The sequence below is a fragment of the Clarias gariepinus genome, chromosome 9, assembly GCF_024256425.1.
Source record: "Clarias gariepinus isolate MV-2021 ecotype Netherlands chromosome 9, CGAR_prim_01v2, whole genome shotgun sequence".
Taxonomy (NCBI): Eukaryota; Metazoa; Chordata; class Actinopteri; order Siluriformes; family Clariidae; genus Clarias; species Clarias gariepinus.
Genome location: NC_071108.1, coordinates 4025745 through 4040755, shown reverse-complemented (window position 1 = coordinate 4040755; position 15011 = coordinate 4025745). Strand labels below are relative to the sequence as shown.

Here is a 15011-nt window from a genome sequence, read left to right as displayed (position 1 = left end):
AAGTGCATATGCAAAAAACCACAGATTGTTGCACACCCAGAACTCCAGAACTGTCGGAGCTGCTGTTAAAAAAATTTAACACCTTCTGACCAATTAGAATCGATATTTTAAAAAAATTGTGGTATAAAATGGAAAATCTTGAATCACAGCTTTCACTTTTATCATTTTTAATGCTCTTCTGCTTGGATGAGAAGTGTGTGTGTGTCCGTGTGAATGTGTGTGTGTGTGTGCGCAGGTTTTAATTCAGTTTGACGACAACAGTGTCTAATCCTTCTTTGTCCCAAACCCAAACTTTCCCCTAACACACACACGCTTCCATGTCTACCTAATGTTTCAAAAATGATGAATAGTTTTAAAACTAGATAATTGAATTTGCTTAATAAACCAACACAGGCACACAGAGTCACATCGACAGTTTGATATTTATTACATACAAAGAAAAACAATGAAAAGAAACATACAATATGGACAGTTAGTGTGGCTTAAACTGTGAAATGATCTAAAAGAAGGTGGGTTTGATTGTAGCCTTGATCAGCTGTGGGGATGTAGCTCAGTGGTAGAGCGCATGCTTCGCATGTATGAGGTCCTGGGTTCAATCCCCAGCATCTCCATGAAAAAGCACATTTTAACAGGAGAGCAAAAATAGTCCAAGCCTACATACACAGGTGAGAAATACATCACAGCTGTAAATCACAGTCAGTTACCTCGAAACCTTGTTCATTTACTGTATTTAAAGTAATAAAAATTATGATTTACTTAGCAACTTATGTATTCGGCCCAAACACAGTATCCATTTTTTTTATGTTATACAATACAGAAAATGTGTGTGTGTGCCAAAGAAGCTTCTTCTGAAGTTTATTTCTAGTTCTAAAGTTTCAAAGTTTCAAGTTATGCAACATAGAAGTAACAAATCTTGCTTCTTAAAAATTTCAAGTTGCTAACTTTAGCTGTTTGGGAGAGATGACTTTATGTCTCGCTTCAAACAATATTCATTCTAAATGTAAATTATTCATATTTTTTTTATAATTATTGATAGTAAACTTGATGTAAGCTCCTAGATGCATATGACCTATAAGAAAAAAGTTGCTAAAATCGATTTTTGGTAAAAGCTCACAATAGCAAAAAATCTGTAGTGTCCGTAACCATGTCAGATTTATGTTGCAATATCTTAACAATTTAGCATCTTAGTATAATACACTTTTTCAGGTTTATGTCTTTTAATGTGAAATCTAATTCGAAGTTTCATCTAAAAGACAGTTAGGATCATTAAAAGATTTGAATTTAAAAAAGTTACAGACACTACAGACATAAAAGGGCGTGAAATTGTATTTGTTTCTTTTCATCTGATAAAAATATAAATGTGTTGCATATTTACCAAAAACAAAGCTGGCATCCGGAGATAAGAAGCATTAAGTATTATGAAAAATAGTGTTATATGATCCTGACTGAAAATTTACTTTTTATCTCCTGTAGGTGAGACACTTTTCAGCACCGGTACCATGTTTTGGCCGGATGCTTATAATAATGTGGACGTTAGAGAAAAGTGTTACTAGACACACTTTTACAGATGGAGCATTTATGTATAGCTGAGGTTCTGCACACATCTAAAAGAGGTTAAAGCTAACTCCTGAATAAAGTCCTGTTTAAAAGCACGTTGTTAAACCTGGACAGGTTTAGGAGGGGTTTTGTTCAGCAGGTCAGACAGCAGGAGAAATCTAAAACCACTGGAATTTATTTGGTATATTTTGGGGAAATTCTAACACTGTGGTCAGGCTGTTAGTAAAAGCTGAACTCCTGGACTGTTCTTGTCTCCGCTGGTGGATCTGTGACTATTTTTCTCTCCGGCTTTCCTCTCTTCTGCTCTGTCTTCCTGTCCAAAAGACCCCACCACCACTTCATCTTCCGCTTCATTCTCCTTCAGGTCCGGGCCGAGTAGCCAATCTGCTAGGAAATGCAGACAATCATTATTGGTGCTTTAACCCTTTCAGGCTTAGTCTTCTCACTTTTGACTGTTTTTAGGGAAATATATAAAGATTTGTGTTGTTTTCTACAGTAGATTCATTGCAAATTCTCTTTTCAGTGCAGCTGAGCTACCTGTCCAACATCGTACAATACATTATACAGCAGTCCTAACATATGTACAATTATGTCAAGGATACTATTATACAAGAGGCGTGAAATCATAAAATTTTGATTGTGCAGTTACTGGTTTTTTTTGCGATTGTCCCTTTATTTCTCTATCTAATCCCCTGCTTCACTAATGCACTTATCCCAGCGTTTCATTAGTGCTTGGACACCAGCAAGGTAGAAAGTTTTCTCAGGACACAGGAACCATGCTTCACATCTGAAACGCTGGCCTCCCAGGAACTCCTTTAATGCCAGGACTGTACGGGGGATGTGGAAATAACTCCCAGCCGAGATCCTGTAATGCGTAAGTGGCGTTGGTAAATGAGTGTGTGTACAGTTCACGCATACAGATGCGTCTCTTGTGCAATTTGGAGACAAGTTATCCATCGATTTTCAAGGATCAGGTGCTCCACTAGCTGAATGTTTACTGGATCCACTTCGGCTGGGGTCGTGACTCGCAGACCTACGGCCTTCTTTAAACCGTCAAAAAAAAACTTTATATCAAAAAATATCTTGATCTGATTTGGCTTTTTAATCATTTTGCATAAAAGGGCTTGTTTTTATTTAGAAAAGGTATTTTAATGTTAATGTTAAGCATTATTTACACCTAAATCCTGATCTTGGCGTGCATGCAGTAATTTAATGTTTAATCCGACCCGTCCTGCATTAACCGGGCTAATCCAGTGCTAAGACGCAGGACATCTCGCTGACGCTGATGTTCCGTGGTAAGTATTCGCTGATGACGCCTTTTATGAAGGTGAAAACTGTGTTATGCTGTACAGGGTATTGGGGGGGCTCTGAAGCCTATTGCAGGAGACTTAGGGCACAGGGAGGGGTACATTCTGGACAAGGTGCCAATCCACGCAAGCATATACACTCACAATTATACGCACACTACGGGCAATTTGGGAAAGCCAATTAGGCTAATGTGAATGACTTTGGAAGAAAAACGAAGTACCCGGAGGAAACCCACCGAGAACATGCAAACTCCATGTATACAGTTCCAGAGGCGCAAGGCCCTAGTGCTAACCAAGGTGTAAAAATGATTGACATTTACAAAAGATTTTAACCCACTTGCGGAAGAGACGCATCTGTCCATCATTTGCATATTACGGGAACTCGGCTGGGAGTTAATGCCACACCCCTGTACAGTCCTGACCTCACTCCCAGCCATTTCCACATGTTCGGGGCGTTAAAGGAGTTCCTGGGAGGCCAGGGTTTCAAACTGTAAAATATCATTCTAATACTGTCCAAACTTCTCAGCAGACTAGAGCTTACTTGCGGATTCCACTTGAACCATGGAACCATTGGCAACCATTGGTGGTAGTAGACAACATTTACCTGCCAGATCATGGGCCAGATCCTTAATCAGATGACCAGTGATGCCGTAGGTGCCCGCAATAATCATGACCAGCCCTATGAGGATGTACAGCACATGTTTGGGCAGAATGATGATGGCGTCTCGGGCAGGTGGGATATAGCTGGAGAAGTAGTGTTCATCCTGATTTACTGCCTCCTGAAGGAGATGTCTCAAAACAGGATGTCGGGTTGAACCATTGTGGATCTCTTTATACTGGAATTCGGGGCGTGGCATGGCTCCAGCACAGCTTAGAGTGAATTCCTGTTCCAACATTCGGTCATCAGTTATAATTCATGTACTGTACAGCAGATGGGAGGTTAAATGAGTAGAAGGTGAGATGATGAAGGAGGTGACATTTGGTGGTATGGATGATGGATGACGGATGACTGAGTGATTCTGATTTCTGCTTGGAGCTTCTGCATTTGTGAGCAATTTCCTTTTGTGACAAATTTTTTATTTTACCTTACCTCTATAGTGTAGATTTGAGCTGTAACCATAAAAACGCTCCCCTACATATGAACGAGTTCCGTTCCAAGAGCTTGTTCATAAGTCGAATTTGTTTGCAAGTCCACTTATATATACATGTATATTACCACGTACTGTATATCACAGTACAGTTTAATAATGGCACAGCAGACTTCGTATGTTGCATGATTTTGTTCTTGTTTTTTAATATCTCAATTTCTCACAATTATTTTTACTTTCATCTCCATTGTTATTGCTTGGTGCTTCTTAGCAGTACCAGCTTCATTAACGCTGCTTTTACGCTTCCTTCTGGACATCCTGGGCTTTTGGGGACACCACAACCACTTGCAAAGAATGCATGCTGCACACATTTGGCAATGTATTTCAAACATTTGATCTAACTTCCATGATTGAACATGAGCAAGCGCATGTTCGTATCTTCAAAAATTCGTAACTCAAATGTTCGTATGTAGGCGACTTACTGTACTGAACATCATGTGAACACCTTACCTACTGCTGGTATTTATTTTCCTATTTAGTGTTACCCAGAAGAGGATGGGTCTCATTTTAATTCTGGTTCCTCTGAAAGTTCCTTTGAAAGTTTTTCTTACCGTTGTTGTTCATTTGGGATTTAAATCTACAGGCAGCAATAACATCATGAGCTAGAATGAAAAATATCCTTGGCACATTTATGATGGTTCACAAAGCTGGCATTTTAACCCTAGAGGTGCGAGACCACAGTGCTAACCACTACACCACCATGCCGCCTGGCAGGGTTTATATTTTATTTAAAAATGAATTTAAAAAAAGCCATCCTGTTTAGACCACACCCACATCAAGCTTGGAATCTGAATACAGTTGTGACTATTTAGAGCAATAAACATGTCCAGACAGTGGCATTGCATCCCATTCAGATTCACGCACTCTTCCACACCTGGGGCAATGTAGCAAGGCTAATTCACTTTCTAGCATTTGGGAGAAAACCCAAGAACCTAAAGGAATCCCATGCAGAACCAAACTCCACACAGATAGCATCCCAAAGTCAGGATGCGATCATGTAACTGGAACCAGCCCACCACCAAGTAAGAAACAGAAACGATCTGCATGCTTTCATTAACACACACACACACACACCCATAAATGAAGATGCTGCTCACTCAGACAGGGACGTTCTCCGCAGATACTGGTGCTGCTTTAATCTTCTTGCAGAACACCTGGGACAGCAGGAAGTTCCACAGAATGACCGAGAGCGAGGTGTTGGTTGTTATGATGGCGACCATGAGAGGATGCATGTCTGAAAGTCTTCCTTCTTCCTTACTCTTACTAACCGACGGGCCGGCTTTCTGGACACTGTGGCGTGCTAACGGATGTGTCCGCGGCTCTTGGCTGTTTCTTATCCTCTCACAGTTGACCTCAATCTCCACCTAAACCTACTCATCCATCCTTTCTGACCTTCCTGCATGCACACAAGTCTCACTAATCCACACAATCACAGCAGACACATTCACAGCTCCACGTTTCTCCTCACGGTGATCAAGATGTACAAATTGCTTTAGATTTAATCCATCAATAGAGTTTGATTAAAATCTAATACTGTTATTCCAAGTGAAAGCATTATAGCAGTTTATTATTTAAAGGAAGTCTCCAGCATTTTTTTTTTTAATAAAATCTAATGTCTGTCCAGAAAAGTGTTGAGAAAGGAATGTTTTCTTCTTTTTATTTATTCTTTTGTCTTTATTCCATTCTTTCCATTTAAAATTTTTTTCTGTACCGGTCCGTTCTATGCATTACTTTCTTTATGATCTGTGCTGTTCTGTTCTTTCCGTTCTCTCCCATTAATTTATGTCCCTTTTTTTTTCTTTTCATTCCCCCTCTTTCTTCTTTTCCATTATGTTCTTTTAACTCCATTCTGTTAGATCAACTTTTTCTTTGATCCTTGTTCTATTTCCTTCGTTCTTTTTTGTTCTCTTTTAGTTCCATTTAATGTCTGTTTTTCATCTCCTTCATTTTATTCTGTTTCTTTCCATTCTTCCATTTCATTCTGTTCTTTTTTATTGTGCTTCATTGTTTTGTTTGTTTATTTTTTATTTTGTCATTTGCTTTGTTCTTTTTTATTTCATTAGTTTTATCCTTTTATCCTATGCCTTTAGTTTTTCTTTTTTACTTGTTTCCATTCATTTTTTTTTGTTTTCTTTTATTTATTTTTCTCTTCTGTTCTTTTTGGTCTGTTTTTCTGTTCATCCTGTTTTGTTCCCTTATTAAAAAAAAATTATATTCATCAATCATTTTCTCTTTTGTTCTGTCCTTTTAATTATTTTTGCTTAAGTTTTTCCATTTGTTCTTTTTATAGTAATGTTTCATAGTTTGCAATCACTTTCTTGGTAGTGAGATTTTTTTTCATTGTTCTTTTCATCTTTTCATCCTGTTCCAGTCCACTACATTTGTTTCCTACCATGCTTCTTCACAGTGCTTACATTCTGCCCTACAACAATAACGTCCTCACAGACATGCAAAAAATAAACACCCAGTCATAATGTCTGTAATGTGTTGCCATTATTACGGCTACTAAAGGTTTCCTTCTTCGCAGATTGTAATAGACCCATGTTCAAGTCTGAAAGTGTAAACCTAGGCAAGTTGTTGCTCATAAAGAGAAGCAGCTAAAGGAAAGTCAACCAAGTAATGATAAAGAGTGACATTGAAGTCAAACAAGGACTTAATGAATGAAGGCAAGAAAGTGATGGACATTCACAAAAGACTACAGTACGGTGATGAGACTCTTAGCCGCAGTAGAACATTTGAATGGTGCAAACGTTTTATTGCCACATCCCCGGTACAGTCCTGACCTCGCTGCTCCAAGACATTTCCACATATTTGGGCCATTAAAGGAGTTCCTGGGAGGCCAGTGGTAAAGCAAGCAGTCTGATCATGGCTCAGATATACTTGAGAAAACTTTCTACCTTGATGGTGTCCAAGCACTAGTGAAACACTGGGATGAGTGTATTAGTGTAGCAGGAGATTATAGAGAAATAAAAAGAGTTTTCACTCTCAGAATTGTGTTTTGTTATTCTGTAGAATCAAAAGTCCCGCTTTGACTTGAATGCCTATTGTATTAATAGCTAAACCCAGTTTGCTCAAAAATCTAACAAATACTGGTGCATTCATTTTTTCACTAAACCTCTTGCATGCCTGTGTGGTGCACTTATACTGAACTAATACTGTACTTTGTCCCCCTGTCCTTGTACAGGACATGCAGAGACCGTACAGTAGAGCAATTAAACCTTATCTAAAAAATATCCAAACGAATCCTTCAGACTCGGCACCTAGGAACGAGATCGTGATGAAATGTAGAGATGAGGACAGAACGGAGAGAAGCGTGCAGTCACTGATGAGTGAAATGATTATGGAGCCCTAATAAACTCGGGCTGATTAATTTGAGATTGAAGAAGGGCATGATTTTAAAAATAGATTTTTCATAAATGAACATATAAAGAAAAAGAAAAATCTTAGCAATCTGAAATATCTTAAATTTACACAATTTTTTACTGATATTTCTCTTGTTACTAAAATCATTAAGCCAATTTAGACTTGATGTCAAGCATTTATATTTGTAGCAAGATGATAAATACTGTATATTCTCAAATATAAACAACAAAAACCATTTCAAGCTTGAAATCAGGTAAGATGTCTCGAAATGATGGTGAGAAATACCGTATTACATCATTTTTCCTTTCGGCCAAAACACAGTATTCCTGCTGATTTTGATTTTTGTTATTTATGTTATACATATAATACAGAAAATCTCTGTGTGCCAAAGAAGCTACTTCTGTCTGAAGTTGAACATGGATGTGACCAAACTTATTTCAGACATTTTGGAGAGATCTTATATATAATTATTTATTATATTGCCAAAATTTTTTTTACCATTTTAGGATAAAACACTTTTTCAGGTTTTTGTCTTTTCATGTGAAATCTAAATCAGCCAAGTTTCATCTGAATGACAGTTAAGATCGTTAAAAGATTCGAATTTAAAAAAGTTCCGGACACTACAGACATAAAAGGGCATGAAACTGTATTTAGCAAATGTGTTTCTTTTTATCTGATAAAAATATAAATGTGTTGCATATTTACAAAAAAATGAAGAAGCATGGATCAGGAAATAAAAAGCATTAAGTATTATAGAAAACTATATATAGGTACTTTTTCTCCTTGATCAGACACTTTTTATCACCTATACCATGTTTTGACCGATTATTCATGATTTCTTATCTTAATGTCAGTTTTTCTGCATTGTGTATGACCGAGAAGGAAAATAAAACTAGATATCAACTTTACCTTTTTTCTTTTTTTCTATTTGACTTCTGTCCTTTGAAGTCGTCCCCCTGAGCGGTTGACCTCGAGGAGATCTCGTATACGGCGTCTGGATGAAACCAGGGTATTTTTTGCAATCTGTTAACACATGAAGAGTGAAAGGACAGAAGCGAGCACTGTGTGTAAGTCTGAGTCGGTGTTCAGTCGAGAAATCTGTGCGGTTTAATCTTCGCTTCGGCCAAAATAAGCCATAATACCCTGAGAGAGAGGGAGAGGGAAATCGAGCTCAGCCAGTATTGTGTGTGTGTGTGTGTCCTGATAGAAAGCAGATGCTTTTAGTTATTACTGGTGAAGACGAATTATCTGAAGCTAAATCGCTGATGATCTGAAATGAGTTTACTGGTGAACATAAAAACAAATACGTAAAAAATAAAAATAAAAAGATCCACTCCAAACTCCTCTCGGAGAATCTTCTTTCACTCTGGATCGTCCTCGTCTTCGGTCTTGGTGCAGAAGGCTTGTGTTAGGATGTAGGCCCAGTAACCAACAGTGATGGAGGAGTTGATGAACAGGATGCCGATCATCATGGGGTGCAGCATGCTTGGTCCGATCGCAGTCCCAGCTCCAGGTTTCTGTCAAGGCTTCGGTTTCTCTGCAGCTTCTTGAAGACCTTAATTCCTTTCTAATGCTTATGATTTTAAAAAGGTTCATCCCAGGACATGCTGAGTGCTCAAAAAAAATCCTTTCTTGTCCTAGTGAAGGAAAACAAAGACCAATCAGTATAAGAAGGTATTAGTTGTATAAGTCTCTATAACAGACTGAGAGATGAAGCTCCTTTTTTTAGGATTAAATGAAACTTTGCGGTAACAAATAGTTTTTAACTAGCTAACCAGCTGGGAGTTCATTTCAGATTACACACTGCGTGGACGTAAAAATCCGAACTGATGAGACGGACCCCTGGCTGTGCGGGATTAGCTACGCTTACGCGGCTTTATCCTCCTGCTCAAGGGGGGAAAATCCCTGATTATCAGCACCGTAAGCGCCTTTGTGTTGCGTGAACGCATTTGGTCTAAAAGCATCAGCTTTAGAGAGTCAGCACAACCATACGCCATGTCTTTATTACTCAGCATCCAATCAACCACAATCATACAGACAAGATATGAAACCCTTAAAGTCCGAAAAGCTGTGATTTTTTTTGTATTTTAATATTACTGTGAAAAAGTCTTAGATGTCATATTATCTTCAGTACAAATTGTGTTATATATACTGTATATACTGTATCATGTCTGTATTATGTCCACTATTTCAAAACATACCTGTAAAATTTTATTTTAATTTAAAAAATAAATAAATAAATAAAAATTTTTAGATATGCTGTGCTCAGTAAAAATACAGCTTTTTTTTGCATTTAATTTAAAGTTAAATGTTAAAAATGTATTTGAAATCAGTTTCTATTGTTTAAATGCTGTGATTGGTTTTTAAGTGAGAAACCAGTGACATTTAATTACGCGTGTTCAATTCAGTTGTGAAGCCAAGGTATAAAACTTTCGACTTATGACTCAACTTTTATGGTTTAAAGTCTTAAAATTGCAACAGAATCAGAACAAAAATAACAAACTAGTCGATCCTCGTTGTAATAAATATAAAAACGAAAAGGCGTCTCTTATCCATATGTACTGGACATGCCCAAATTTGGAAAAATTCTGGAGGGATGTCTTTAAAATCTTGTCGTATATATTGAAATGCAATCCTGAACCAGACCCCCTGATTGCTCTTTTTGGCAACACAGATGAGGAAGATAAGTGAGCTGAAGATAAACTCCAGCGAAACGGCGTTCGCAGAATGGCTTCTCAGAATTCTCTCAGAGAGCTCCTATCTTAGTTTTAAAAATCCTAGCTGGGAGTCCTAGACTAAAAGTGATTTAGGAAACTTCTCCGAGCGATTTTGAGTTTGAAAAGGACAAAAACCTTTATGTTAGTGAGGAGGTGTGGTCGACCCCGTTGCTAGGGATGATGCAGGAATTCAAGGAATGTGATTGGTTGATAAAAAATAACCTCTGTAAAGGTCTTAAAATGGGCTCTTTGAGAACATAGAACATATGATAATAGAATAGACAGTGAGATCATAATGTTTGTTTATAAAGAAAAACTGTATAATCATGACTACAGGCAACTTTATTGCGAAGTTTCTGTTATGGGCTAAATATCTTAAAGTTAATTAAAACAGCCAAATGTTGAAAATGGGTCTGAAACCAATTTCCACGCAGTCGTTACCATATTTAAGTTCTCACATTTATTTATCATACTGATTTTATTACTCGTGATCCATTTCAGGGCCCGTATTCACAAACCTTTTTAAGCCTAAAAGTTGCTCCTAGTGATGGAATTCTAAGAAAATTCTTAGAATTATGACATTTTCTTAGAATTTCCCCTTAAATTTAGGATTAAATCTTAGTCAAGATAAAAATGATTCACAATGATTCTTAGCCCTAAAAACAGCTCCTAACCCTAGGTTATTTTTTTTTATTAACCAATCACAGTCCTTGAATTGCTGCATCATCTCTAGCAACAGGGTCGACCACACCCCCTCACTAAGATAAAGGTTTTTGTACCTTATTTAAAGTTGCTCTAAGAAGTTTTCTAAATCACTTTTAGTCTAAGACTCCCAGCTAGGACATTTTAGGCTAAGATAGGAGCTCTCTGAGAGAATTCTGAGAAGCTTTGTGAATTCAGGCCCAGATTGATGGGAGCAAAACGGCTCAGCTTTTACCAGTTCACATGAGTACAGTCGATTCCAAGAGAGATGGAAGGAAGTAAAAACATTTTCTCTGCTATAGAAACTCTTAAGCCTATTAACAGTCCTTCTCTCTACTTTTAACAATTTTTACCTTGGGAACTGTTTTTAGGGCTAAGATGTTTAGTGAATCATTTTTATCTTGACTAAGATTTAATCCTAAATTTAAGGGGAAATTCTAAGAAAATGTCATAATCCTAAGAATTTTGTGAATAGGGACAACTTTTAGGCTTAAAACTCTCATGGACTACATCCATGTGTGGATATATTTGTTCCTTGATGGGTAACATTTTCACACGTTAAGTAAAGACTCCTCGAATACATACAACAGACGTGTAGAGAGACTTTCTAAACGCGCTGCACAAATTGCTTTGGCTAAACAAACATCGTAAACACTTTACTATTCAGGCACTAAAACACAAATTATACCCTTACTGTGACTGTTTGGAGTGAAATATAAAGCAAATAAACCTTAAACTAATCGACTCCTATCTTAAAAAGTGAGCAGGACAAAAGAAGCAGAATAGATGCTCTTTTTTGGGGGGAATTTATTGTCATTTCAAAAAAACAGAAGCAGCACAAAAGAAATAACCAGATGACCTTGTCAAACATCATGATCCTGATTTAGGAATAAATAATCTGATCTCAGTGCGATCAGAACCTGGAGAAGCTGTAAGGACTGCCGCGCCCGCGCTCTCATCAGTCACAGCGACACTGGACAATCAGTCCCTATAATCCTAATCTAGAATATGTCCTCAGGGTGTGTTATGTCATTCCCTGACGTTGTGTGAGCAGCAGTTTGTGGAGGTGAGGTCGGCTGGTTCACGTGCCTCAGAGGAAGCCACGTCATAGTCTTCGTCCTCCCAGGGTGATAGCTGTCTCCTTGATCTGAGAGTGTCCTAACAAAGAGACAGGTGGGAACTGGCAACGACTAAATTAGGAAGAAAAATCAGGACGGGAAAAATCCACTCGGCCCTGTTAACTTGTATATTCTTAATCATTTTAATCCAACAATGATTAATATTCACGTCTATTTTTTTTTTTTTACATAAACACAACAACGTCATGTCTCACCCAAAAAATATATATTCAGGTTTATATATTTCTCAGTAAATGTAAATGTAAAGTAAATGTCTCACAGATTTACTTGGTAACAGTTTCGGCTGAGTATTCGTCCCTATAAGGACGCCAAGGTCCTAAAGTTCTAACGGGTCACTGAGCGGCGTTCACTCGGAGCAGTCCGTCTGCATACTGGAACTGGCCGCTGTTCTCGTACTCCAGCATGTCCAGCGCGACCTCGCAGCTCTCCTTCACCACGCGTTCGCTGTCCCCGAGGTAGCGCTGCAGGATGGGCAGACACGCGTCCTGCCCGATGGATCCAAGCGCCTCGGCGCACTCGTGCCGCACCATGGGGTTCTCGGTCTCGTTCTCCAGAGCGGCGCGCAGCTGAGGGATGCTCGCCCCATGCTGCATCTGTCCCAACACGTAGCCGATCTCGTGACGGAATAAAGCACTGCTGCACTGCAGGCCTGCAGGAAAACGAAGACAGAAAGGACAGATATCATCATTCTTTTTATCTATAAGGAAATTCCTAAAATACCTGGACAATCATCTTTTTTTTCTTTCTTTAGACTAATTCTAAGGAGAAAATCCTCGACCCTTCCTCACCGTCTCCCAGAGCGAGCACGGCCTCCTCGCTGCCAAGGTTCCTCAGTGCGAACATGGCTCTGTAGCGCTCGAACAGGGGCAGGCTCTCGTCCAGGAGCTGCGTTCTGAGCTCGGGAACGCTCTTCCTCTGCGCTGGAGGAGCGGGGTCCACCGAGGAGTAAGGGTTCGTGTCTGCAGCCTCCGATTTCTCAGCATTACCGCCGTTCATCAGCCACTCCAGCCTCCTGACAGCCAGCTGACACGTCTCTGCCACCTGCACATCAACACACACACACACACACAGGGCTCAGTGCATGTCAGAGAAAGGAAATAGGGTAATATATCTATTCTACTCTTTAGGTATAATAAAAATGTTAAGTCAGTCTATATATCATTTTATTTCTAATGTAAAACATAAAGATACCTCAACAACCGGGTCTTCTGAGTACCGTTTCAGTAACTCCATCACTTTTGGATTCCCAATAGCTCCCAAGGCTTCACCTGGAAATATGTACAAAGTCATCTCACTTTCAACAACTCCTCCAATAAGAGCCACATTAGAACACACAGCTCGATCAGATCAATCCCAAGAAAACTGAAGATTTCCACCTGCTTCGTGTCGGACCATAGGCTCCTGCTTGGGGTCTCTCAGTACCTTCTCGAGGACAGGAATGGCTCGCTCGTCCTGCATCTGCCCCAGGCAGTACGCCAGCTCGTGTTTGAGAAGCACGGACTCGTCCGAGAAAGCCTCGCTGATCCACCTGACCGCCTCGGCTCCGCCCAGGTTCCGAAGAGTGAACAGAGCCCGGAAACGAGCGGCAAGCTCCTGCTGGCTGTCCACAAGGATGCGTCCCACCGCGGCCATATCCTGATCGCTCGCCATGACGCCCTAAAAATAATAGATGAAATAAAATATCACATTCAATTTCAAATTTTATTTGTCACATACACAGTACGATATGCAGTGAAATGCTTAGGGGATAAAGTTTGTAAGTGACGTCTTTTTCAATATTCATAAAAAAAAAAAAGAAGAAATTCAAGATATGCAGCACTATCAGAGGATAGACACAGAGGCAGCCAAGAATAGTTTTATGTTTATTCGTAATATTAACATTATTTTGGTATATTATACCATAATATTATATACAGTATATCAATATATAATGTATACCAATGAATTTAGTATTGAAATATTTATACAAAGTTTTTCTTTTCCTGAAGTGTAATCAGTGATATTATTATTATATTTGAGGTTGAAGCCCACGTACATGTCTGTGTGTCTCTCTGTACAGCAGAACTTACTGTCTAACTTATTAATACAAAGAAATCCCATTCTGTAAGGTTGAGTATCTTACGCCTTGTTTACACTAAGTTGTCCTTCTTTGATGGTCAAACAAATACACTCTTCGGAGAGTGAATCACAGATGAGAAATGGAAAAAGTAGATAAAAGGATAAAGATGAAGTTTTGTCTTAAAACCACTCCAGCGTGTTAAAATTCACTTATACCACTTCAGCGCTGTTATTTCAGCCAAAGTGAAAATATGAACTAATCCCAGTCAAAATATTCACTTTATCTTTTCTAATTAATATCTATTGGTGCAGGTGTTTGTTTACATTGAGACAGTAGCGCATTAGTAGGTTATTTTACAGTAGATTATTAAATCCCACACATAACTGTTCATAACATAAACATTCTGATTTCACTTATGTTGCAGGTTAAATAAATTTCAGGCAGATTATATATATATAAAGACTGCTAAATTATATTACAGACATCCAGAGATGACATTTTCTGAGACTGGTTTCTGGTCCATCAATGTAAAGACAATTATTAAAAGAGTGAATTCTGGCCAAATATACAGAGAAAACCTTTTTATTTATTTATTTTCTTATCATAAATGTCACGTGATCATCAGTAACTTCTTCAGACTTACTGCAGGTTGATTAATGACAGGAGGTGTGAGCAGTAAAGTTGATCTGCTGATCCAGTAGAGACCTAGCTAATAAAAAAAACAAAAAAAATTATTAAAAACCATTAAAGGTGTAACCAGCATCAGTGTTAATTATTGATGTGACGTCATCCCTTTAACTGTAACAGCCATGCCTCGTGAAGATGAGAGAATTTAACACAGTTTCGGTTCGTGATCCTCTTCATCAGTTCAACACATAAAACTTAACCAGGCTGTTGGTAATACTGTGTAACATAAAGAAGAAGAAAAAATACTCACTAATAATAACAACACGAGTTTTCTGCTAACATGTTAACATCCAACTCTCCATGCTGTTACTTCCGGAAGAAAAAAGTTTTAT

General features: G+C 38.5%; 1 protein-coding gene, 1 long non-coding RNA gene and 1 other non-coding gene across 4 annotated transcripts; 1 reads left to right on the top strand and 2 right to left on the bottom strand.

Annotated features, from left to right (window-relative positions):
- Positions 1-403: 403 nt before the first annotated feature.
- On the bottom strand, positions 404-8569 carry LOC128530286 (uncharacterized). Its single transcript, XR_008361123.1, has 2 exons — positions 8285-8569; positions 404-1941 (listed from the first exon to the last, which is right to left on the bottom strand). It is a non-coding gene; the product is annotated as an uncharacterized LOC128530286 (long non-coding RNA).
- trnaa-cgc (transfer RNA alanine (anticodon CGC)) lies at positions 540-611 on the top strand. The gene has a single exon. It is a non-coding gene; the product is annotated as a tRNA-Ala (tRNA).
- A 3031-nt stretch (positions 8570-11600) lies between the features above and the next one.
- Positions 11601-15011, bottom strand: dohh (deoxyhypusine hydroxylase/monooxygenase). Of its 2 annotated transcripts, none has more exons than XM_053504285.1 (6): positions 14930-15011; positions 14636-14701; positions 13310-13589; positions 13125-13201; positions 12722-12974; positions 11601-12582 (listed from the first exon to the last, which is right to left on the bottom strand). In XM_053504285.1, exons 3-6 carry the CDS (start codon positions 13581-13583, stop codon positions 12266-12268), a joined length of 921 nt encoding a protein of 306 aa, XP_053360260.1. In that variant the 5' UTR covers positions 13584-13589; positions 14636-14701; positions 14930-15011; the 3' UTR covers positions 11601-12265. The 2 variants fall into 2 exon arrangements, with proteins under 2 accessions (XP_053360260.1, XP_053360261.1); XM_053504286.1 differs by having other exon boundaries at positions 14636-14697; positions 14930-14989.